This window comes from Bubalus kerabau, chromosome 16 (assembly GCF_029407905.1).
Source record: "Bubalus kerabau isolate K-KA32 ecotype Philippines breed swamp buffalo chromosome 16, PCC_UOA_SB_1v2, whole genome shotgun sequence".
NCBI lineage: Eukaryota > Metazoa > Chordata > Mammalia > Artiodactyla > Bovidae > Bubalus > Bubalus kerabau.
In genome coordinates, this window is record NC_073639.1 from 40,821,543 (window position 1) to 40,845,321 (window position 23,779).

The 23,779-nt window shown below is 37.0% G+C and overlaps 1 protein-coding gene across 3 annotated transcripts in view; it reads left to right on the plus strand.

Moving 5' to 3' along the window:
- Window positions 1–23,779, plus strand: part of FSTL5 (follistatin like 5) — an 881,431-nt gene that overhangs the window by 415,642 nt on the left and 442,010 nt on the right. For all 3 annotated transcript variants that reach the window (XM_055550064.1, XM_055550065.1, XM_055550066.1), the window contains exon 5: window positions 21,483–21,603. In XM_055550064.1, the coding sequence (XP_055406039.1) occupies window positions 21,483–21,603 (121 nt within the window). The remainder of the gene's footprint in view (window positions 1–21,482; window positions 21,604–23,779) is intronic.

Consider the following 23,779-nt stretch of genomic DNA (forward strand, 5'->3'; position numbering starts at 1 on the left):
TGTGTGAAAAAATGGAAATATTTTTATGTGTGTGTTACTGAGACTGATAAACTACCCTGAAAGAAAGTGAAATACCCACATTTAAGAACCTAAACTGGTTGTTGATAGTGGTCAAAATGTAACATAAGGAACATAAGATTTTGCTGTAAATATACATACAGGTTTTTAAGGAGAAAGGGAGAGAAGCCAATCCAGGATGACTAGGAAATTGGTACTAGCTCTGAGGAATGTGGCTGACTGCCTGATAATTCCTACAGTTGATCTTAGGTAGATTTTGCTTCTGTGCTTAACAGTGAAAATAATTTTAAAAAATTCAATTGTCTATTTCCACAACATCATGCCATTCATATTTCATAGTTAATTTAATGGCGTATTTTCAAAAAATCAACAATGTAGAATATCAGTTTTACTTTGCAAGCATTCAAGCTTTGGGATAGTGTAACTTAGAGGTGTCATTATCAAAGTGACCTTCTGAGCCAATTGACTTGTCTATTTAAGTAAATTAAAATATCATTTTCATTATCTTCTTTAATCCAGCTTATATTTATAGAACAGTTATAAGTCCTAGGCACTGGAATTCAATGAATGAAACTCTGAAATTTTAGGGTAAAGTTAGTAAACTTTTAATTCAGATATCTATGTTGGTATATAACTCATAATTAATTTTTCATGAATGAAATTCTTTAGAATTTTAAATTTCTGGTAATAATCAGAGATGACTAGGCAATTCAATTAAATGAACTATAACTAAAGCATGTCACCTTGATCTTTGTGTGCCTGACATATTCAAATATAGTGTTTTTGATCTTGAGCCTTACTTTTTTATTTTTAATATTTTTACTCTCTATTAACATGTATGCGCTACTGTAACCACTGGTTGGATATGACACATAATTTGACCAAATCTAGCTATTACAAGATCCACATCTGAGTCCAAATGGAAAAACTGATCATCACTGGAAAATAGTATTGAAAGTATTCACTTGTAGTTGTTTTAAGTTTCTACTACATCCAAGTTTATATTAATTTCCTAGAGTAGCAGTAACAAAGTTCAGCAAACTTTGTGGCTCAGACAACCTCTCTCTCAGTTCTGGAGGCTCAGTATCTGAGATTGAGGTGTGGGCAAGGCCAACCCCCTTAGAAGCTTCTTGGAGGAGTCTTTTCTTCCCTTCTTTGGCTTCAGGTAGCACCAGGTATTCCTTGGCTTGTAGTGCATCACTCAAGTCTCTGCCTCTAGAGTCACATAGCTACTCTCTGTGTACTGTCTTCACATCATCTTGTCTCTTCTTCAAAGGATACCAGTCATGTTGGGTTAAGGGTCCTCCCTGCTCCAGCAGGACTTCGTCTAACATCATCTAAATACATGGAAATTACTCTATTTCCAAAAAAAAGGTTTACATTCTGATGTCCTCAGGTTAAGGCTTTAACATATCTTTGGGGAGGGCACATATCAATCCATAATAAAGTCATCTGGTACAGAGTTTAGTTTTTTTGTTATTGTTATTATTTTGATTCAGACTTAATTTACATCTGAAAAGTGCCCTCCAAATTCATCTGAAACTTACCTGCAGAAATGATCGTTAGAATCCCACTTATACATTAGTCAAACATGAGGTACACACAAAGAAGGATCTGGGAAGGTAATATTTACTGACTCCTCTGCACACATCCCACATATGTCAGTCCTTCCTTCAGCTTTATAGAGTGGAAATGGTATCATCTCATTCATCAGCAATCAACTAACAGCCACTGCGAAAAGGATATAACACATTTCTAGCTAGTAACAACACAAATACTGTTTTTGACTTGTCTCTTTAGGTTACAGGTGCTTTAGAAAAACTTGTATTCCAAGTATTATAAAATGAAAGTCAATGATATATATGATTTTAAAAATCAACTTGGAAACATGGAACATCATCATTTAATAGCAAGTTTCAAAAAGATTTAAATTAAAGCAGTTAAAAGGGAAAGGATCTTAATGGTTCTGTTAATAATTTACAAACTATGTTTAATAGAAATATAATATATAACTCTAAGACACTGCAAGTAAAAATTAAATAACATGATTTGACTTTGAGGTTTTATAATTGCAGCATTAATGCTTGCTGCACATGTTCTGTTCTTACTCCAAATAATGAATATATATATATTCCAAAGCTTCTCTTGGGTTTCCCTGGTGGCTCAAATGGTAAAGAATCTGTCTGCAATGCAGGAGGCCCAGGTTCAATCCCTGAGTCGGGAAGATCTCCTGGAGAAGAAAATGGCAACCCACTCCAGTATTGTTGACTGGGAAATCCCATGGTCAGAGGCACCTGGCAGGCTATTGTCCCATGGGGTCTCAAAGAGTCAGACATGACTGAATGACTTCCACCACCACAAAGCTTCTCTTGCAGGAAATTAGAAACTAAAGTACTTTCCATTTGAGAGAAGATAATAAAAAACATTAGCTGAAGGGGGTAAGACCCATAAAATCACAGCAACTTGTAATAATAAGAAAATACTTGCTAGTGTCAGAGGACAAGGTATAGACCTAGATCTCATTTGATCCAACCCTTCGCCACTCTAGCTTGACATGAATACCTGTTACCACATACTTAGTATCTGAGTCTGGTTTTTGTATATTGAAAATATCCAACTATAAATTTAAATTTATTGACAGATTCATTTTGATATTTGGCAAAACTAATACAATTATGTAAAGTTTAAAAATAAAATAAAATAAAATAAATAAATTTAAATTTATCAAAATTGAAACTTGATACTTTCAAAAGAATCATGTTTTATGAAGTTGATAAAAATTGATGTGAGAACATGGATAGATTTGTCCTTAACATTTGAAGGTCTGGAAGAGTTAAAACAGGTAATAACAGAAGTCAGTAAATGTTATGATGGGATATGCATTTAAAAGATCATAGGAAGATATTTTAAGTAGCAAGGAGTGCATGGCCTGTACTGATGAAGTCCTAGGATTTCTTTTAAAAAGTATCATTTTTATGATCATAGTGTAGTGATTAAGAACTTTAATTATAGAATTTGGGATGAAATTTCATCTCCTCTACTTGACACCGTGCAGTTTTTGGCAAGTGATTTACTCTCTTGGTGTCCCAGTTGCCTTGTCTACATATTGGGAAAGATAATAAGACACAGTATGTAAAATGGATGTGATATTAATATTATTTTGGAAATGTAGCCTTCTAAGAAACATAACTCACACAATATAAACAACATGATAAAATTATTAGTTATAATTATATTTCAAATCCAACTTTCCTGTGGATATGGTGGATGATAATGGAAATAAAGAGGGTACACATGCTTGTGTTAGTGGATGAACAGTTGATCAATATTTCCATCCAGGTCATCCTGTGCATTTTTAATGTTTACAATTGCTTGATAGGTGAGAACAAATCAGCCATCATAACCCAGAAATCTATATCCACATTATTAAATATACAAACATTTTAATGCCAATTTTTACAATGAAAAATGTTTCTTGAAAGGGAATGAAAATAATTTGGTTATTCCAAGAAATTGGGAAAAAATGAATTGCAGTATTTTTTAAATAAATTTCATTTATCTTATTTTATATATTTTATTCTGCTCATCTCATTTTAGGTACTCACATACTTGTCTCATGTAGCTAGCATGAATGTTGTTAAATCCTGTGGGCTAGTCTAGAGACAAGTACATGTCATCATTCTGCAACCACTGTGATATTGAGCATTTTCCCCAGAGTATATAGTGTCCCATCTTTACAGATATAATGTTAAATTGACCTAAACTTAAAATAAATATAAAATATATATTTCAAGATGCGGGTACATGTTATAGCAAAATATCTCTACTTGTCAAACTACAAAATATATATTTTGTGCAATTTTTTCTTGCCCATAATAGCAAGTTATAAGAAGTAATTGACAGCAACATTTTCAGTAAGGCACCCATAGCTATGTTATTAAATAAATAATATGCTTTACTTGACTATATTGTGCAATTTAAATATTTTAAAAATATGTAGATCCTCAGTTAGTATAGTAACTAACGATAATAGTAGTAGCAATTGTAATAATACTATTAATACTATTACATTGCTACAATCTAGATGTCTGTCAGCTCCTTTGTACTTCTCTTTGAGCTAAACACACACACACACACACACACACACAATCCATTTGCAAAAAACAATGTGTGTTTGTTGAATGATTGAAGATGTGTAAAGGTGGTAGAAGATGAGATTATTCCACACATTACAAAAATTGCATATTGAAATCCAGTTTAGAAGAAGCACTTTTTACACTTTTCCTTTCCTTGTGCTCTGTCCAGAGCATGCCTTATATTCCCTACACCACAGATGCAGGACCCAAAAGTCTGTTTTTCAGTTTCAATTATTTAACTTTCCCTGAGGCTTCAAATTTCTTATCATGTCAAACAATATGGTCGATTTTATTTAGATTATCCCCCTAAATGTGTATAACCAAAGACATCACAATCAGTAGTTGCCAACATCTATCTGCCCCTTTAAGGAAAAAAAACAAAACAAAACAAAAGCTAATGGCAAGTTATAGAATATAACAATGCCAACATCAAAAAACAATATCTAGCACATTCTTTCCTCTGGGGAAATAAATTTCAGTCCCTGAGCCTAGCTACATAAAATTCCTATGCTCGGTCTTCTGCCTTGTTTTGATATACCCCTTAGAGAGAGGTGAAATCTCATATCTCTCTCTTTCCTCTAGTGTGTATCAGATCTACTTACACCCCATGATGAGGGCTTTTGTCTCCCCAAAGTATGTGGGGTTGGATGATAGGGGAGACTGGGGTTTTGATCAAATTTGCTTTTTTAGAGAAATAGAATAGAGTATCACTGTCTTCTCTCCCATATATGTGTCTTAATTACTGTATGACAAAGGTAATATGTCAATCACATTTGAAGTGGTTTTTTTTTTTTTTTTTTTTGAGAATTTTTGCTTTAAAAGTATCATCTCCCTTTGTTAACAACAGGTAAATGGGCATTTGGGGATTCTCCAGTGGCTCAGTGGTAAAGAATCTGCCTGCCAATGGAGGGGACATGGGTTCGATTCCGGGGTTGGGAAGATCACTTGGAGAATGTAATGGCAACCCACTCCAGTATTCTTGGCTGTGAAATTTCATGGACAGAGAAATCTGGTGGGCTATAATCCTTGAGGTCACAAAAGAGCTGGACACGATTTAGTGACTAAAAACAAATGGGCACTTTTAGTTTATTTTGTTCTGAGCTGCCCTAATATCTTTCTTGAATCTGTGCTAAATTGCCTGGATCCTATTCAGAATGAGGCTGTATAACTGAATGGTCTTGACCAGTAGCCAATTTTATGTTCAGTTCAGTTCAATTCAGTCGCTCAGTAATGTCTGACTCTTTGCGACCCCATGGACTGCAGCACGCCAGGCCTCCCTGTCCTACAAACTCCTGGAGCTTACTCAAACTCATGTCCATTCAGTCCATGATGTCATCCAACCATCTCATCCTCTGTCGTCCCCTTCTCCTCCCGCCTTCAATCATTCCTAGAATCAGAATCTCTTCCAATGAATCAGTTCTTTACATCAGGTAGCCAAAGTATTGAAATTTCACCTTCAGCATCAGTCCTTCCAATGAATATTCCGGGCTGATTTCCTTTAGGATGGACTGGTTGGATCTCCTTGCAGCCCAGGGGACTCTCAAGAGTCTTCTCGAACACCACAGTTCAAAAGCATCAATTCTTCAGTGCTCAGCTTTCTTTATATTCCAACTTTCACATCTAGACATGACTAGTGGAAAAACCATAGCTTTGACTAGACGGACCTTTGTTGGCAAAGTAATGGCTCTGCTTTTTAGTAAGCTGTCTAGGTTGAAGAAGGCAATGGCACCCTACTCCAGTACTCTTGCCTGGAAAATCCCATGGACGGAGGAGCCTGTAAGGCTGCAGTCCATGGGGTCGCTGAGGGTCGGATACAACTGAGCAACTTCACTTTCACTTTTCACTTTCATGCATTGGAGAAGGAAATGGCAACCCACTCCAGTGTTCTTGCCTGGAGAATCCCAGGGATGGCGGAGCCTGGTGGGCTGCTGTCTATGGGGTTGCACAGAGTTGGACACGACTGAAGCTACTTAGCAGCAGCAGCAGCAGCAGTAGGTTGATCATAACTTTTCTTCCAAGGAGCAATCTTTTAATTTCATGGCTACAGTCACCATCTACAGTGATTTTGGAGCCCCCCCCCCAAAAAAAAAAGTCTGTCACCGTTTCCATTATTTCCTCATTTATGTGCCATGAAATGATGGAACCAGATACCATGATCTTAATTTTCTGAATGTTGAGTTTTAAGGCAACTTTCACTCTACTCTTTCACTTTAGTTCTGTGTACTAAAGCAAAATCAAATGTTTTGGCTCTTTCTGAAGATCAGGCTGATGAGGTGTGAAACCTCACTTGTTTGTTGTTCTCAGTTCCACTGTATAAATCTAGACAAGTGTCTGAGGTTCATCTCTATTATTTGTATCTGTTCCTTCTCTTAAACTGTCTTCTCCAACAATAAGAATTCAGTGCTCTCTGAAATCTGATGTTTATTAATGTTTGCTTCAGTAAAAATTGTCCTTGTAGCAATATGCTTTAAATTTGCATGTGACATAGGATAATAACTCATTGCAAAAGCTTTAACAAATATAAAGTATCTTTATTTGAAACACAAAGAGGGGTTTTCCCTCAGTATTGTGTATGTGACAAGTGTGATCAGGTACTTGGCAACATAGTAATGCATTTATGGGTTTAAGGACATTTGTTATTCCTAAAACAGACCTGTAATGCTTGAATTAAAGATTTCAGGATGAAGTAACCTAAGATATGATCACATTCCTCTTGGAAGGCTGACATGTAAGAAAAGGTCTTCAGAAGATTAATAATCAGTAGTTATGAAATGAATCACAGAAATCTTCCTGGTAGTTTATTCATATGCCTTTTTAAGTTGCTAGGGACATTGATAAAGAGTTTAGGTAGACAGAAACGTTGTGAATAAAGAGATAAATACATTGGTGAAAAATGGGGACAAAGTAGAAAAGATTACCTAGCTGAATATCTTGACATTTAAAGGGATAGTTTCTATCATCCCTCCATCCACCTGTTCATCTTCTATCTATCTGTTCATCTTCTATCTATCTATCTATCTACCCATCTATATTCTCTATCTGTTTAATGAAAGAAAACTCATTTGGGAAAAAGAAATTATCCAGATGTACCAATAGAGAACCATTTAGCTATTGACTATCTTCCTTCCATTGAGGTAGAATAGATATGAGAGAAAAATTAACTTTCAATTGTTATACATATTGGACAAATGGTTTTACTAAGGAGTAGTCAGATTTTCTTAAAGTCAGCATGGTGAAGAACATGTGTTCATAAGAAACATAAGGCAAAGAAAATTTTCTGATCAGAACAGGACTTCCAGAGGGTACTACGATGCGTTTGAATTGGAAAGTAAATGAGATTGCTGCAGATTGGAAAACAAGCAATATGAGAAGATGAATTTCACAGGGTCACAGAGGTAAACCAGGGTGAATAAAGTGTCCCTTAGAGAAAGAACAACTTCTTGCATCATGGTCCCAACTATTTGCTCCTCAGGATAAGATGAGAATATACATAGGCATATTTCACTTAATAAAATGGCACCCTTGAATTTGTTAGCAATGTTAAAAGAGAAACTGAAGTTTAATTATTAATCAGTTCAGTTCAGTTGCTCAGTCATGTCTGACTCTTTGCGACCCCATGAATCACAGCACGCCAGGCCTCCCTGTCCATCATCAACTCCTGGGGTTCACTCAGACTCACGTCCATCAAGTCAGTGATGCCATCCAGCCATCTCATCCTCTGTCGTCCCCTTCTCCTCCTGTCCCCAATCCCTCCCAGCATCAGAGTCTTTTCCAATGAGTCAACTCTTCGCATGAGGTGGCCAAAGTACTGGAGTTTCAGCTTTAGCATCATTCCTTCCAAAGAAATCCAGGGCTGATCTTCAGAATGGACTGGTTGGATCTCCTTGCAGTCCAAGGGACTCTCAAGAGTCTTCTCCAACACCACAGTTCAAAAGCATCAATTCTTCGGCGCTCAGCCTTCTTCACAGTCCAACTCTAACATCCATACATGACCACAGGAAAAACCATAGCCTTGACTAGACGGACCTTTGTTGGAAAAGTAATGTCTCTGCTTTTCAATATGCTATCTAGGTTAGACATAAATTTCCTTTCAAGGAGTAAGGATGGGGGGGATGGGGGGAGGTGGGAGAGAGAGAGTGCTTGGCTCCTCCTTTTATGTTTTTTTCCCCCTGGGCCTGCCCTATGCATATTGGGCTTAGCCAGGAGTGCTGTTAATTTCATGGCTACAGTCACCATCTGCAGTGATTTTGGAGCCCCAAAAAAGAAAGTCTGACACTGTTTCCACTCTTTCCCCATCTATTTCCCATGAAGTGATGGGACCGGATGCCATGATCTTCGTTTTCTGAATATTGAGCTTTAAGCCAACTTTTTCACTCTACACTTTAACTTTCATCAAGAGGCTCTTTAGTTCCTCTTCACTTTCTGCCATAAGGGTGGTGTCATCTGCATATCTGAGGTTATTGATATTTCTCCCAGAAATCTTGATTCCAGCTTGTGCTTCTTCCAGCCCAGCATTTCTCAGGATGTACTCTGCATAGAAGTTAAATAAGCAGGGTGACAATATACAGCCTTGACGTACTCCTTTTCCTACTTGGAACCAGTCTGTTGTTCCATGTCCAGTTCTAACTGTTGCTTCCTGACCTGCATACAGATTTCTCAAGAGGCAGATCAGGTGGTCTGGTATTCCCATCTCTTTCAGAATTTTCCACAGTTTATTGTGATCCACACACTCAAAGGCTTTGGCATAGTCAAGAAAGCAGAAATAGATGTTTTTCTGGAACTCTCTTGCTTTTTTGATGATCCAGCAGATGTTGGCAATTTGATCTCTGGTTCCTCTGCCTTTTCTAAAACCAGCTTGAACATCAGGAAGTTCACGGTTCACATATTGCTGAAGCCTGGTTTGGAGAATTTTGAGCATTACTTTACTAGCATGTGAGATGAGTGCAATTGTGTGGTAGTTTGAGCATTCTTTGTCATTGTCTTTCTTTGGGATTGGAATGAAAACTGACCTTTTCCAGTCCTGTGGCCACTGCTGAGTTTTCCAAATTTGCTGGCATATTGAGTGCAGCACTTTCACAGCATCATCTTTCAGGATTTGAAATAGCTCAACTGGAATTCCATCACCTCCACTAGCTTTGTTCATAGTGATGCTTTCTAAGGCCCACTTGACTTCACATTCCAGGATGTCTGGGTCTAGTTCAGTGATCACACCATCATGATTATCTGGGTCGTGAAGATCTTTTTTGTACAGTTCTTCTGTGTATTCTTGCCACATCTTCTTGATATCTTCTACTTCTGTTAGGTCCATACCATTTCTGTCCTTTATTGAGCCCATCTTTGCATGAAATGTTCCCTTGGTATCTTTAATTTTCTTGAAGAGATCTCTAGTCTTTCCCATTCTGTTGTTTTCCTCTAATTCTTTGCATTGATCGCTGAGGAAGGCTTTCTTATCTCTTCTTGTTTTCTTTGGAACTCTGCATTCAGATGCTTATATCTTTCCTTTTCTCCTTTGCTTTTTGCTTCTCTTCTTTTCACAGCTATTTGTAAGGCCTCCCCAGACAGCCATTTTGCTTTTTTGCATTTCTTTTCCATGGGGATGGTCTTGATCCCTATCTCCTGTACAATGTCATGAACTTCATTCCATAGTTTATCAGGCACTCTATGTATCAGATCTCGTGCCCTAAATCTATTTCTCACTTCCACTGTATAATCATAAGGAATTTGATTTAGGTCATACCTGAATGGTCTAGTGGTTTTCCGTACTTTCTTCAATTTAAGTCTGAATTTGGCAATAAGGAGTTCATGATATGAGCCATAGTCAGCTCCTGGTCTTGTTTTGGTTGACTGTATAGAGCTTCTCCATCTTTGGCTGCAAAGAATATAATCAATCTGATTTTGGTGTTGACCATCTGGTGATGTCTATGTGTAGAGTCTTCTCTTGTGTTGTTGGAAGAGGGTGTTTGCTATAAGCAGTGCATTTTCTTGGCAAAACTCTATTAGTCTTTGCCCTGCTTCATTCCGTATTCCAAGGCCAAATTTGCCTGTTACTCCAGATGTTTCTTGACTTCCTACTTTTGCATTCCAGTCCCCTATAATTAATACTTAACATTAAAATTTAAAGAGCTTGTTTGAGCAAAAATCCACTCAAATCTGGCAGTGCCAAACCAGAAGTAGTTAGAAGCCCTCTGTGGAGGCGAGCTAGGAAATCTTTTACAAAGAGAAGATGGAAACAAAGTAAGGAAGGTCCAGATTGGCTGTGTTCTTGCCTGGAGAATCCCAGGGACAGGGACCCTGGTGGGCTGCCGTCTATGGGGTCGCACAGAGTCGGACACGACTGAAGCGACTTTGCAGCAGCAAAGCATAGTTAGTTGTTTGTGATTGGTTTGTAATAGGTTTTGATTTCATAACCTGAGGCATTTACAGGCTTAGGTGTGGGCTGGATTACATTTGCACCAAGACATTAGAGACTCCTCAGCTTAAAATTCTCCTGGTTTAGTTTAAGAACAGCCAAAATAGTGCTCTTAAAGGCAAATGGTGCTAACAGCTTGGAAAATATGTCCCTCAGCCTTCTCCCCATTTCATAAAATAACCACCCATGAAATTTAAGTAAGCCAAATTATTCCCTTGTGATTCAGAGTTTAAATAAGCAGCTGTATTGAGTATATTGATTTAGCTTTTTTCTTCATTTAGATTCTGCCATCTTAATAAGCTGATTCACATTAGGAATACCTATTAGAATGAAATATTTCCCTGATGTGCACACATGCCAGCTATTTATTAAAATAATAAGAACTACTTGTTCTCAGGATTTAGATTATTAAGTTATATATATATATATATATATATATATATATATATATATATTTGACTTAAAAAGCCATTTGCTCAATGATTCCATGTGTGTATACATTTGCAAAATTAAATAAAAAAGGAATAAATAACACTAGATATTTTTAGCTAACAGGATGGGTATGATGCTGATGTCTTTACAGACTTTGTACATATTCATTTTCTTTAAAACTTATTAGAACTGTTACATAGTTAATCTTTATTTTGAGTTAATCTTTATTTTGAGAGTTGTTAAACCCCTTACTAATTTAAAGATTTTTTAAAAGGTTCTGGTGGCTAGTCAACATATTTATTTACAATGAGATTGGTAGGAATTGTTTTGCCTCATAGATAAAATACTATTTTAGTGGGAACAAACCAAACAAATAAGCACTTTTTATTTGCAAACAAATAAGCACTTGTGTGGATAGAGAAGGGGATAGGTGGGGACTCTCTGGGAATACCATGGTAATTAATCCTATTCAACATTTAAAAATCCCTTAAACCTGTCAGATATACAAAATAAGGCAGCAGAAACCTGGAGTCAGAACAGCATTGGCAATGCCAGTAGGTAGATCCTAGTAGAACTGGGAATTACCTTTTAAGAGCTAAGACTTCAGTAACAATAATAACAACAATGGTTAGCATTTAACAGAGAAAGGTAAGGCCTGTAATTTTTGGCTTAGGTGCAGCTAACTGCTACAATTGAAAAAGCAATACTTTCAATTGTATCTGGAAACCATAGTAACTAGTTTTAAATACTGTTTTGTTTTTCTTTAAGGCTGTTCCTACAATAACTTGAAAGCTAAAATGCACTGCTTTTTTTAAAAACTTAACATCATGTTTAATTTTTATCATAGCATGTTTTGACCTTTATAAATGTCCATAGCAGTATGTCTTCACCTACAATGGGAATTATTAGTAATTTAAAAAATGTTATTTTGCTTGTTTGTTTGAATTTTTATTGGTGTATAGTTGATTTATAATGCTGTGTTGCTGCCAAGTCACTTCAGTCATGTCCGACTCCGTGGGACCCCATAGACGGCAGCCCACCAGGCTTCCCCGTCCCTGGGATTCTCCAGGCAAGAGTACTGGAGTGGGGTGCCATGATAGTTCCTGCCATAAAGCAAAGTGATTCAGTTATATATATATATATATATATATATATATATATATATATATAATTTTTTCCCATTTAGGTTTTTTCCATTTAGGTTTTTATGGAGCATTAAGTAGAGTTCCCTGTACTATACAGTAGATCCTTATTAGTTATCTGTTTTATATATAGTAATGTGTATGCATATGTGCTAAGTCGCTTCAGCCGTGTCCAACTCTGTGCAACCCTGTGGACTGCAGCCTGCCAGGATCCTCTCTCCATGAGGTTCTCCAAGCAAGAATATTGGAGTGGGTTGTCATACACTTCTCTAGGGGATCTTCCCAACCCAGGGACTGAACCCATGTCTTTCTCATCAGCCAGGCAGTTTCTTTACTACTAGTGCCAACGAGGATGCCCTAGTAATGTATATCGTGGTGGTGGTGGTTTATTCACTAAGTTATGTCTGACTCTTGTGACCCCATGGACTGTAGCCCACCAGGTTCTTTTGTCCTTGGGATTTTCCAGGCAAGAATACTGGAGTGGATTGCCATTTCCTTCCCCAGGGATCTTCTTGACCCAGGGATTGAACCCAGGTCTCTTTCATTGAAGGCAATTTCATTAATGACTGAGCTAGCAGGGAAGCTCTAGTAATGAGTATATGTTAAAATAAATCTTCCAATGTGTCCCTCTTTACCCCCTTATCCCCAGTAAAGTCATAAGTTTATTTTCTACATTGGTAACTCTATTTCTGTTTGGTAGGTAAATTTGTTTGTACCTTTTTTTTTTTTTTTTTAAGAGTTCTCATATAAGTGATATAATATAACATTTGTCTTTCTTTGACTTACTTCTCTCGGTATGGCAATCTCTGTATTTATCCATTTTGTTGCAAGTGCTATTATTTGCTTTTATTTACAACTGAGTAATATTCCATCATATGTATATACCAAAATTTAGTTTTTAAACATATTATTTGTAGCATATTTACTTTAGAATGTCAAGGTACATTAAAAATGTTGGCAGTCATGTTCAGAGAATCCCAGTGAGCCATACAGAATGCCTTGAAAATAAAATAGTTTTCATCCCACCAATGATTTCATATTGTTCTATTTCAACTAGCCTTTAAAAATTAACATTGACCCTAATGATTTTTAAATGTCTTTTAATTAGCTAGACATGTTATAAAGCCTAAAAGAGAACTTAGAAGATGTGATATATCCATGTGATTCTTTTATTTAAATACATTTATCACAGTGTAGCATCAGTTATATATGATCAAACAACTATTATTTATAATGTTAATTATTTATCCTCTGTCCTTTTATGTTGTTTATTTTTTTAATATAATTGGTAATCTATGATTATCTTTTTTCCCAAGTTTTCTAATAATTTGCCCCACTCATCCTTTCTAGAATATTAACTCTCTAAGGGCAGAGTGTATTTAATCTCCAGTCCCCAGCTCTATTTCTGGCATTTGTTGGTTGCAAAGAAAGGAAACAAAAGAATGAAGGAAGGGAGAGAGGGAGAAGGAAAGAAAGAAAGTGTACAAGAAGCTGTCTGGAGAGCCAAGTAATAAAAGATCCAACCTATATATTTTTGTGGGAAAAACTTAAAGGCAATGCCTGGAGATGTGTATTGTTACCACAAGAGTATATTTATTTTCTGAGCCTTGGGCTTTGATGTAATTTACACATTTGTCAAGTAAAGGAGTGAATATATCTGCCTCTCTTCAACTTCATAAATGTGATGGGTTTTCTTTAAAATAGAGGATCACTGAGCTCTAAGTCAGTACTAAGACCTTGTGATTCTGACACATTCATGATTAGTTTGAGAAAAATAGTTTGCAAAGGATGAAGGAGAGCTCATGTTACTTGAACGTATTATCAAGTAGAAAAAAAATATGCACAACCTGAGAGTTATTAGTTAGGTTTTATTTAGGACAAAATGAAGACTATAGACTGGGAGACAGCATTTCAGATAGCTCTCAGAAACTAGTCCAAAAAATAGGGGGAGGGACAGTGCATGTGATTTTGGTGAAGGTGGAGTACATGCAATCAAACACATGTTGTTTTTCAGAAGGTTTCTACTAGTCTCATGAAGATTACTGCTAGTTATGAAGTGGGGATATCACCATGAAGGATTTTAGTGTTTTTCTTGATAGGAAGAGATTCAAGAATTGGGCTAATAAAATCTTCTCCTGAATAATCTCTTACTGAACACCTGTTTTGCCAGTTTTGCCCAGAGCACAGAGTGCCTCATTCCTAATCTCGGCCCTGAATTCCTTTAAGGGGGTGCTATAGGTAAGCAGCAGCTGCAGAGGCTAAAGTTTTAATCCTTGTAGAGGCAGATGGCAAGTGCCAATTTGTAGTTGACAAAGTTAATAGTATATTTCTTTTAAGTCCATCATTTCTCCTGTTGTAGCCATGCATTCTGGGAAACAAACTCACTCAGGACAATGCAGATGGTGGAGTGCAGTTTATTGCATTTGCTGGCCCAAGGCAGAGTTTCCTCTTCGCCAAGGACCCCGACCAGTTTTTGTGAAAACCTTATATACCCTAAGCATACTTGCCCAAACCCACGCCCCAAATTCCCTGAAACTAGTCTGAACAAAGGAAAAAGAAAGACACAAAAACAGTTCAGTTAAATTCAGTCGCTCAGTCGAGTCTGACTCTTTGCAACCCCATGAATCACAGCAAGCCAGGCCTCCCTATCCATCACCATCTCCCAGAGTTAATTCGAACTCACATCCATCGAGTCGGTGATGCCATCCAGCCATCTCATCCCCTGTCGCCCCCTTTTCCTCCTGCCCCCAGTCCCTCCCAGAATCAGAGTCTTTTCCAATGAGTCAACTCTTCACATGAGGTGGCCAAAGTACTGGAGTTTCATTCAGCTTTAGCATCATTCCTTCCAAAGAACACCCAGGGCTGATCTCCTTTAGAATGGACTTGTTGGATCTCCTTGCAGTCCAAGGGACTCTCAAGAGTCATCTCCAACATCACAGTTCAAAAGCATCGATTCTTTAACACTTAGCTTTCTTCACAGTCCAACTCTTGCATCCATACATGACCACTGGAAAAGCCATAGCCTTGACTAGATGGTCCTTTGTTGGCAAAGTAATGTCTCTGCTTTTCAATATGCTATCTAGGTTGGTCATAATTTTCCTTCCAAGGAGTAAGTGTCTTTTAATTTCATGGCTGCAGTCACCATCTGCAGTGATTTTGGAGCCCAGAAAAAGAAAGTCTGACACTGTTTCCACTGTTTCCCCATCTATTTCCCATGAAGTGATGGGACTAGATGCCATGATCTTCGTTTTTTGAATGTTGAGTTTTAAGCCAACTTTTTCACTCTCTTCTTTCACTTTCATCAAGAGGCTTTTTAGTTCCTCTTCACTTTCTGCCATAAGGGTGGTGTCATCTGTGTATCTGAGGTTATTGATATTTCTACCAGCAATCTTGATTCCAGCTTGTGCTTCTTCCAGCCCAGCATTTCTCATGATGTACTCTGCATATAAGTTAAATAAGCAGGGTGACAATATACAGCCTTGACGTACTCCTTTTCCTATTTGGAACCCATCTGTTGTTCCATATCCAGTTCTCACCGTTGCTTCCTGACCTGCATATAGGTTTCTCAAGAGGCAGATCAGGTGGTCTGGTATTCCCATCTCTTTCAGAATTTTCCACAGTTTATTGTCATCCACACAGTCAAAGGCTTTAGCATAGTCAATAAAGCAGAAATAGATGTTTTTCTGGAACTCTCTTGCTTTTTCCATGATCCAGCAGATGTTGGCAATTTGATCTCTGGTTCCTCTGCCTGTTCTAAAAGTGGCTTGAACATCTGGAAGTTCACAGTTCACGTATTGCTGAAGCCTGGCGTTGAGAATTTTTTTTTTAATTTTATTTTATTTTTAAATTTTACATAATTGTATTAGTTTTGCCAAATATCAAAATGAATCCGCCACAGGTATACATGTGTTCCCCATCCTGAACCCTCCTCCCTCCTCCCTCCCCATACCATCTCTCTGGGTCGTCCCAGTGCACCAGCCCCAAGCATCCAGTATCGTGCATCGAACCTGGACTGGCAACTCGTTTCATACATGATATTTTACATGTTTCAATGCCATTCTCCCAAATCTTCCCACCCTCTCCCTCTCCCACAGAGTCCATAAGACTGTTCTATACATCAGTGTCTCTTTTGCTGTCTCGTACACAGGGTTATTGTTACCATCTTTCTAAATTCCATATATATGCGTTAGTATACTGTATTGGTGTTTTTCTTTCTGGCTTACTTCACTCTGTATAATAGGCTCCAGTTTCATCCACCTCATTAGAACTGATTCAAATGTATTCTTTTTAATGGCTGAGTAATACTCCATTGTGTATATGTACCACCGCTTTCTTATCCATTCATCTGCTGATGGACATCTAGGTTGCTTCCATATCCTGGCTATTATAAACAGTGCTGCGATGAACATTGGGGTACACATGTCTCTTTCCCTTCTGGTTTCCTCAGTGTGTATGCCCAGCTGTGGGATTGCTGGATCATAAGGCAGTTCTATTTCCAGTTTTTTAAGGAATCTCCACACTGTTCTCCATAGTGGCTGTACTAGTTTGCATTCCCACCAACAGTGTAAGAGGGTTCCCTTTTCTCCACACCCTCTCCAGCATTTATTACTTGTAGACTTTTGGATCTCAGCCATTCTGACTGGTGTGAAATGGTACCTCATAGTGGTTTTGATTTGCATTTCTCTGATAATGAGTGATGTTCAGTATTTTTTCATGTGTTTGTTAGCCATCTGTATGGCTTTGAGAATTTTGAGCATTACTTTACTAGCATGTGAGATGAGTGCAATTGTACAGTAGTTTGAGCATTCTTTGGCATTGCCTTTCTTTGGGATTGGAATGAAAACTGACCTTTTCCAGTCCTGTGGCCACTGCTGAGTTTTCCAAATTTGCTGGCATATCGAGTGCAGCACTTTCACATCATCTTTCAGGATTTGAAATAGCTCAATTGGAATTCCATCACCTCCCCTAGCTTTGTTCGTAATGATGCTTTCTAAGGCTCACTTGTATTTACATTCCAGAATGTCTGGTTCTAGGTGAGTGATCATACCATTGTGATTATCTTGGTCATGAAGATCTTTTTTGTACAGTTTTTCTGGGTCTAACCCTTGATTTATATGCCTTAAACCTGGATAGTCAACCGTGGACAATTATCAATAGAGTTGTGGTCATTCTCCAAGAATCGTAATAGAATGTATGATTCTATTTGGTTACACAGATAATTAGGGTATTCTTTTAGGTGATGGAGAGCCCTGGGGCTCTTCCTTCGGGGGCCTGGTTTCCCAGTTGGTATGTCATTTCCATAGATACTGGGCATATAACTCCAAGTCCACAGTCCTGCCCAAGATGGAGTCCTGCTCTCAAGATAGATAGAGCCTGTTCTGTTTCCTCCTTCACTCCTGTTCCACTAAGGAGAGTAAAGAAAAGAAACAAAACTGGAAGATTTCACTCCTCTCTCTCTGATCTCTTACACAAATAGTCTCATCAGCATGACTCGAGACCACCAAAATCACATGCACTGTACCTCTTGCATGAAAGTTAATATAATAACTTTGGATTTCTAAATCATGTCATATCCCCAGAAATCTAATACCCATATATCTCACAGTGGAAGACAACCCTCTACATCAGCCTCTGCCATTTTCTATTTCTCTTTCCAGTTCTTGTTGATCATCTGAGATACTGTATATTTTATAAGCATTTCTCAGAATTATTGTGTTTTGTTTCCAGACCACTGTGGGCTTCCCTTGTGGCTCAGCTATTAAAGAATCTGCCTGCAATGAGGGAGACCTGGGTTTCATCCCTGGGTTGGGAATATCCCCTAGAGAAGGGATAGGCTTCCCACTCCAGTATTCTGGCCTGGAGAATTCCTTGGACTCTATATTTGGACATGACTGAGCGACTTTCATTTCCAGACCACTACAGTCAAATGAATATTGTAATAATGCAAGTTACATGAATTTTTATTTCCTAGTGAGTATATAGCTCAGTTGGTAAAAATCTTCCTGCAATGCAGGAGGCTCTGGTTAGATTGCTGAGTCAGGAAGATCCCCTGGAGAAGGGATAGGCTACCCACTCCAGTATTCTTGGGCTTCCCTTGTGGCTCAGCTGGTAAAGAATCTACTTGCAATGCAGAAGACCTGGATTCAATCCCTGGGCTGGGAAGATCCCCTGGAGAAGGGAAAGGCTACTCACTCCAGTATTCTGGCCTGGAGAATACCATGGACTATACAGTCTGTGGGGTTGCAAAGAGTTGGAAATGACTGAGCGACTTTCACTTTCAGTGAGTATAAAAGTTACATTTTCACTACACAATATTCTATTAAATGTGCAATAACATTATATATAATGGCTTCCCTGGTGACTCAGATGGCAAAGAATTCACCTGTAATGCAGGAGACCTGGGTTCAATCCCTGGGTGGGAAGATCCCCTGGAGAAGGGAGAGCTACCCACTCCAGTGTTCTTGCCTGGAGAATTCCATGGACAGAGAAGCCTGGCAGGCTACAGTCGATGGGGTCACAAATATTCGGACATGACTGAGTGACTTTCACTTCACTTCACTTCATTACATATAAAGAAATAATGTACTTATCCTAATTAAAATATATTTTAAAATGACAGTATGTTCAGTGAATCTGGCTTTGCCAGTAGTCTCTATGTCAGATGTAACACATGCATTATGAAGAGGTTAGACTGGAAAGGTTTTAGAACCAGAGCCAGACAATAAATGAAATAAATGTCCTACAAGTTTGAATTCCCAGTGCCAGAGTGCTTAATGTATTACTGCTTGTCTCTTATTTTACATTTTCTTCTCAACAGTCAAACACACAGCTCTTTAAGGCTATCAGAACCCAGAATATCTAAAGCAATTTTCCCATGATGGTTAAAAGGTCACAAGATAATAACTCCTACATTGAAACACCTCACACCATGCCAAATCTCCCATCAGGAAACAAAGGAGAAACATGCTTACCAGGAAGCATGTCTTAAGTAAGCTATTTCATTGAACAGACATGGAATAAATGAGGAAAATATATATTAAACAATGGATTTATTAAGGGATGAATCACTTAACCCCTCTATCATAGCAGGCCAAATATCACTGAACAGCTATATATATATATATATATATATATATATATATATATATATATATAGCTCACTAGCCAGGACCATGTACTTTTCTAAAGCGCATTCCTTAAAACAGTATATCCAGCTTGAGTTGTATCATCACGATCGAATCATGATCAAATCAAAAGCAAGCTAGTCTTATGCCAAAATCAGTATTAAGGAAAAAGATAGACATCTGTTCTCTTGGTTTATACACAATTTACCTTGAATAAAAGATTAGAACAGAAATTAATATGAGACAATGATGAAAGCTTCTCTTCCAACTTTCTGTTTCATCATTTCACAAAGTATGTGAATTAAAGCCAGCAAAAATAGTATTAAAGTATCTGACCAGATTCCATTATCACTGCATCCTAAAAATTACTGTGGTGCTGACCCCACAGGTCTTTAGAAAGAACATAGTGAGGTAAGATCAAAAACACTGCCCCTCTGCCACCTGGGAAAAGGCTTTTCTCATCATCTAACAAACAACAGATGGAGAGTGGCTGAGAGTTTGGTTGCTTTCTAAACAGAAAAGCAGTATTTGTTTTCCCATTAGGCTTATAGGAGAAATAGTTCTAGCCATTAAGTAGTTTTGTTAATCCCTCCAGCTGGACTGTGCGAAAGCCAAGGGCTTTACCACTCACTATCAATCATATCTATTTATATGGAAAGCAGATAAATCACTCACATTTTTCCTCCTCTAAGGCAGCAAATGCCAGCTTAGCCAATGAAATTTGAATACAGTAAATAAGAATAGAGAGCACATGATGTTGTGAAAGCTATATTTAGCAGTGCAAACACTGTCATTGAGTGTCACCACTCAGGTGACAGGGGCAGGAGCTTCTAGTGACGCATGGGCTAAGCTCCATCCTCAGAGCTGTCTCTGCAGCTCATCCTCATGCAGGCATGACAACTTTTAACTCTAGGGTGTTCCATAAAAGAGTTAAAAATAGCTCATTAAAATAGACATTATTATCGCCAATCTGCCATTGTTATGACAAAGTCTCAATCTTTCAAACTATATGTAACCATAATATACACAAGCTGGTGTGGAAAACTCCAATGAATTTTTATAGTTAGAAGCACATTTGTATATATAAATCATTATTTTTAACATTAAATGATTATGTCTGAATGTATACTATATGTGTTGCACTTGACTAAAACTGTTTATATATATATATATGCATATTTGTATTTATAATCTGCACACCAACCAGGAGAAGTAGAGGTTGCTATCATTAATTTCTTAGTGAGAAAAGGTTGAGTGACTTGCCAGAAATTATAGAGCTATTAAGTAGCCTTGGCATGGTCTAAACCCAAAGCTGGCTGACTTCAAAGCTTGTGTTTCCTGATTGCACCAACTTTAACAAAATGTACACTTAAAGCAAACCTCCAAGCAATATAAACCACTCCCTCTGTAGACAAATATGAAAGACTCTTGGACACAGGCATGCAGCTACCTGGGGAAAAGGAATGTTTGAAAAATCTTGGGGAGCCCTTTTACCAGACAAGCTATAGTCAAAATCAGTCGAGTCTTAAAACAGCTACTGCCACAGTCCATGGAACAGAGCACAGAGCAGAAAAGCAGTTTGGCGATTTTTCTCACCCATGCTTGGGTCGATTCCCATCATCAATTGGTGCATTAATGCTAACTGGCTCCTGGAAACAGTAATTTGCTTAATAGCTCCTTTGTGATCCAGGGAGTTAGTTCAGAATCCCAAATAGCTTCACCTCCAGCTTGGGAGGATGTTAGACAAAAGAGAGAAAAAAAAAAATCTAACTTCATTTTTCACAAATAATAGGAAGATGAAAATTGGAACAAGCTACTGACTATTTTTGTTGGGAAAGAGCTGTTCCATTTTGACATGGGTCACTGAGACTTAGGAGGCAATTTTCATGTAGAAGTAAAGTATCTCCTTGAGTCAATGTAAGTAGAGCAAAGTAAATGAGTAAAATACAAAAATGCCCCTTTAATGTTCAAGTTTTCTGGGTCCTACTGGGAGATTTTTGTATTAGAACTTTCAGGCTAAATTCTAAGTATCTGTCTGAGTGTCAAAATAAACTAAGTCAAATTTATAATTTTATGCCATTGAAACACTTGAAAATAAATGTCCAGTAACTGAAAACCCAGGTTTCCTATAAGTTCAGTTCTTTGCTCAAGTGTAGACTTAAATTACCTATAGAAATGTTAAGACACTGGTATAATTGCATGATTTTAATTTTCTTTTCAGGTGATAAAACAGGAAGAACTTGGCAAGGACCTTTCTGATTGTACTTTGTATGATCTACTGAAATATGATGATTTTAACTCAGACAAGCACCTGGCTCTTGAAGAATTTTATAGAACATTCCGTGAGTATAAGATTCGTTTTCTAATTCCTCATTTTTCTTTTCCTGATTCATTACCCAGTATGATGTGTTTGCTTGATCTCAAAGTACAAGCTGCTACTTAAGACAAGTGATACAACTGAGAAAATTTAAGGGTTTGGCTCTATTGAAAAGAATGTAAGAGGTAAGGGATTTAATATTCTAAAATAAAGAGCTAGAAATATTCAGTAGCCCTTGCTATCAGTTCTTGATTCTAGTTTAGATATTAATTCCACAATGCTATTTCCAAGGTTATTTTAGACTAGGAACAGTACTTCACTGTTTGTCACTGCTTATCAAAAGTAATTTAATTATTTACACAGTGACTCTTTTACCTTATAGGTAAAATAAAGTTGTTTAATAGTTTACATATATGGTAACAAAATTAGCATATGAATGAAAATTTATATTTACGTTAAGATACTTTAGAATGAATGATATATGTATAAATGCTTTACGACTTCTTCAGATTGAATGTTTTTACTTTGTATTGCAAAATTGTAAAGATGATTTTTTTTTAAAAAGCTACATGCCAGATTATTCTTTAAAAATAATTCCAAATTAAAAAAAACTAGGAGACAGAAAAACAGAAAGGAATGTTTTCAGAGTGTGTGTTAAAAAAAAAAAAAGGGACAAAAATCATTAAATAAACTGGTTGGTATTTGAAAATCACAAAGTAATCTAAGTTAAAGGGAATTTTAGATAAATAGATTGTCTTTAATATTTTTATATGTATTCACAAATGTAGGGTTTTCCAAATATATACACATGTATTTTTTTTTCCAAAAAGACAGGAAATAGACTATGTTTCATATAAAAAGATCATGTTTGAATTATGCCTGTCATACATTAGCTGTCTGATATTGGAAAAAATTACTTAAATCTCTAAAAATCATATGAATAATGATAGTAATTATCACATGATCATTTTACATTAAACATTGATCATATTTTATGTGGTATTTGATACTAGCAAAGTAATAAATATGAAAGAGTTGCAGGTTATAAAGCTTTAAGGCAAGAAGTTATTATGCTCTTCAGATTTAATTAAGCTGTATTTCCACTTTAAATTGCAAGCATAATACAAGATGGGATATCTCAGTAAACATTTCATCCTTTAAAGGTGTGTACAACTTTTCAAAGGTAGGAAGAAAGCAGCATTATCATTGGAAAATTATATGAAGAAACTGAAACACGAGAAATTAAGAATTAAGTGGCTGAATTTATAATTGAATCTATAGTTAAGAAGTCTATGTGTTTGTCATTGAACTTCACTCTGTAGCAAGCATTCTTTTGTGTGCTTTAGGATAACAGGAATACTATGGTTTATCAGGAAAACATATTATATTATAAAAAATAACATTATATTATGTTATACCAAATCATTTAAGATAGAAGGAGATAAATGTCATAGAAAGTCCTACACAAAATATTAAGTGAATTAAGAATATAATCTCCCCCTTGGGGAATCAAGAAAAGGTGGTGAAGGTAGTCATAATTGAATGAGTCTTCAGGATGAGTGGATTTGGACTGTGTTGGATGAGAGACGGAAGATGGACAAACAGAATAGTGTCAGAGAGGAAGAAATGTTTCACTACCCTTCTAGACTTCTCTGACTGGCCTAAGTAACAAGTTGTCATGAGGCATATTAGCAGGAGAAAATCAAACAAAGTTTAATAATGTATATAAATGGGAGAGACCCAGGAAAATCAAAACCGTCACCTTGAGTAGTAAAACCCTTACCTTAAGTACTGTCCTCAATGACTGAAACCCTTACTTTTTTTGTTTGTTTGTTTGTTTTTTAATTTTATTTTATTTTTAAACTTTACATAACTGTATTAGTTTTGCCAAATATCAAAATGCACGATGAAACCCTTACTTTAAATGACTGAAAACCTCACCTTGAGTACCATCCTCAGCTAAAGACAAAAGAGGACTTCAGAGGGGAGGAAGGCAATTTTCAGACAAATGAAAAAGCAGATGTTTGGTAAACAAACGTTTGCTGGGCCCTGCAGAGAAAATAGAACATAGGAATTTTAACAAATAGAGATTTGCTAAGTTCCTCCCTGTCCACACCTAGTTCACATTATAGTTAGCCTACAGTGGCGGCTCCCTTCCTGGAACAGGTCTTCTATCTGCTTTCTTTTAGGTAGTTAGGGGG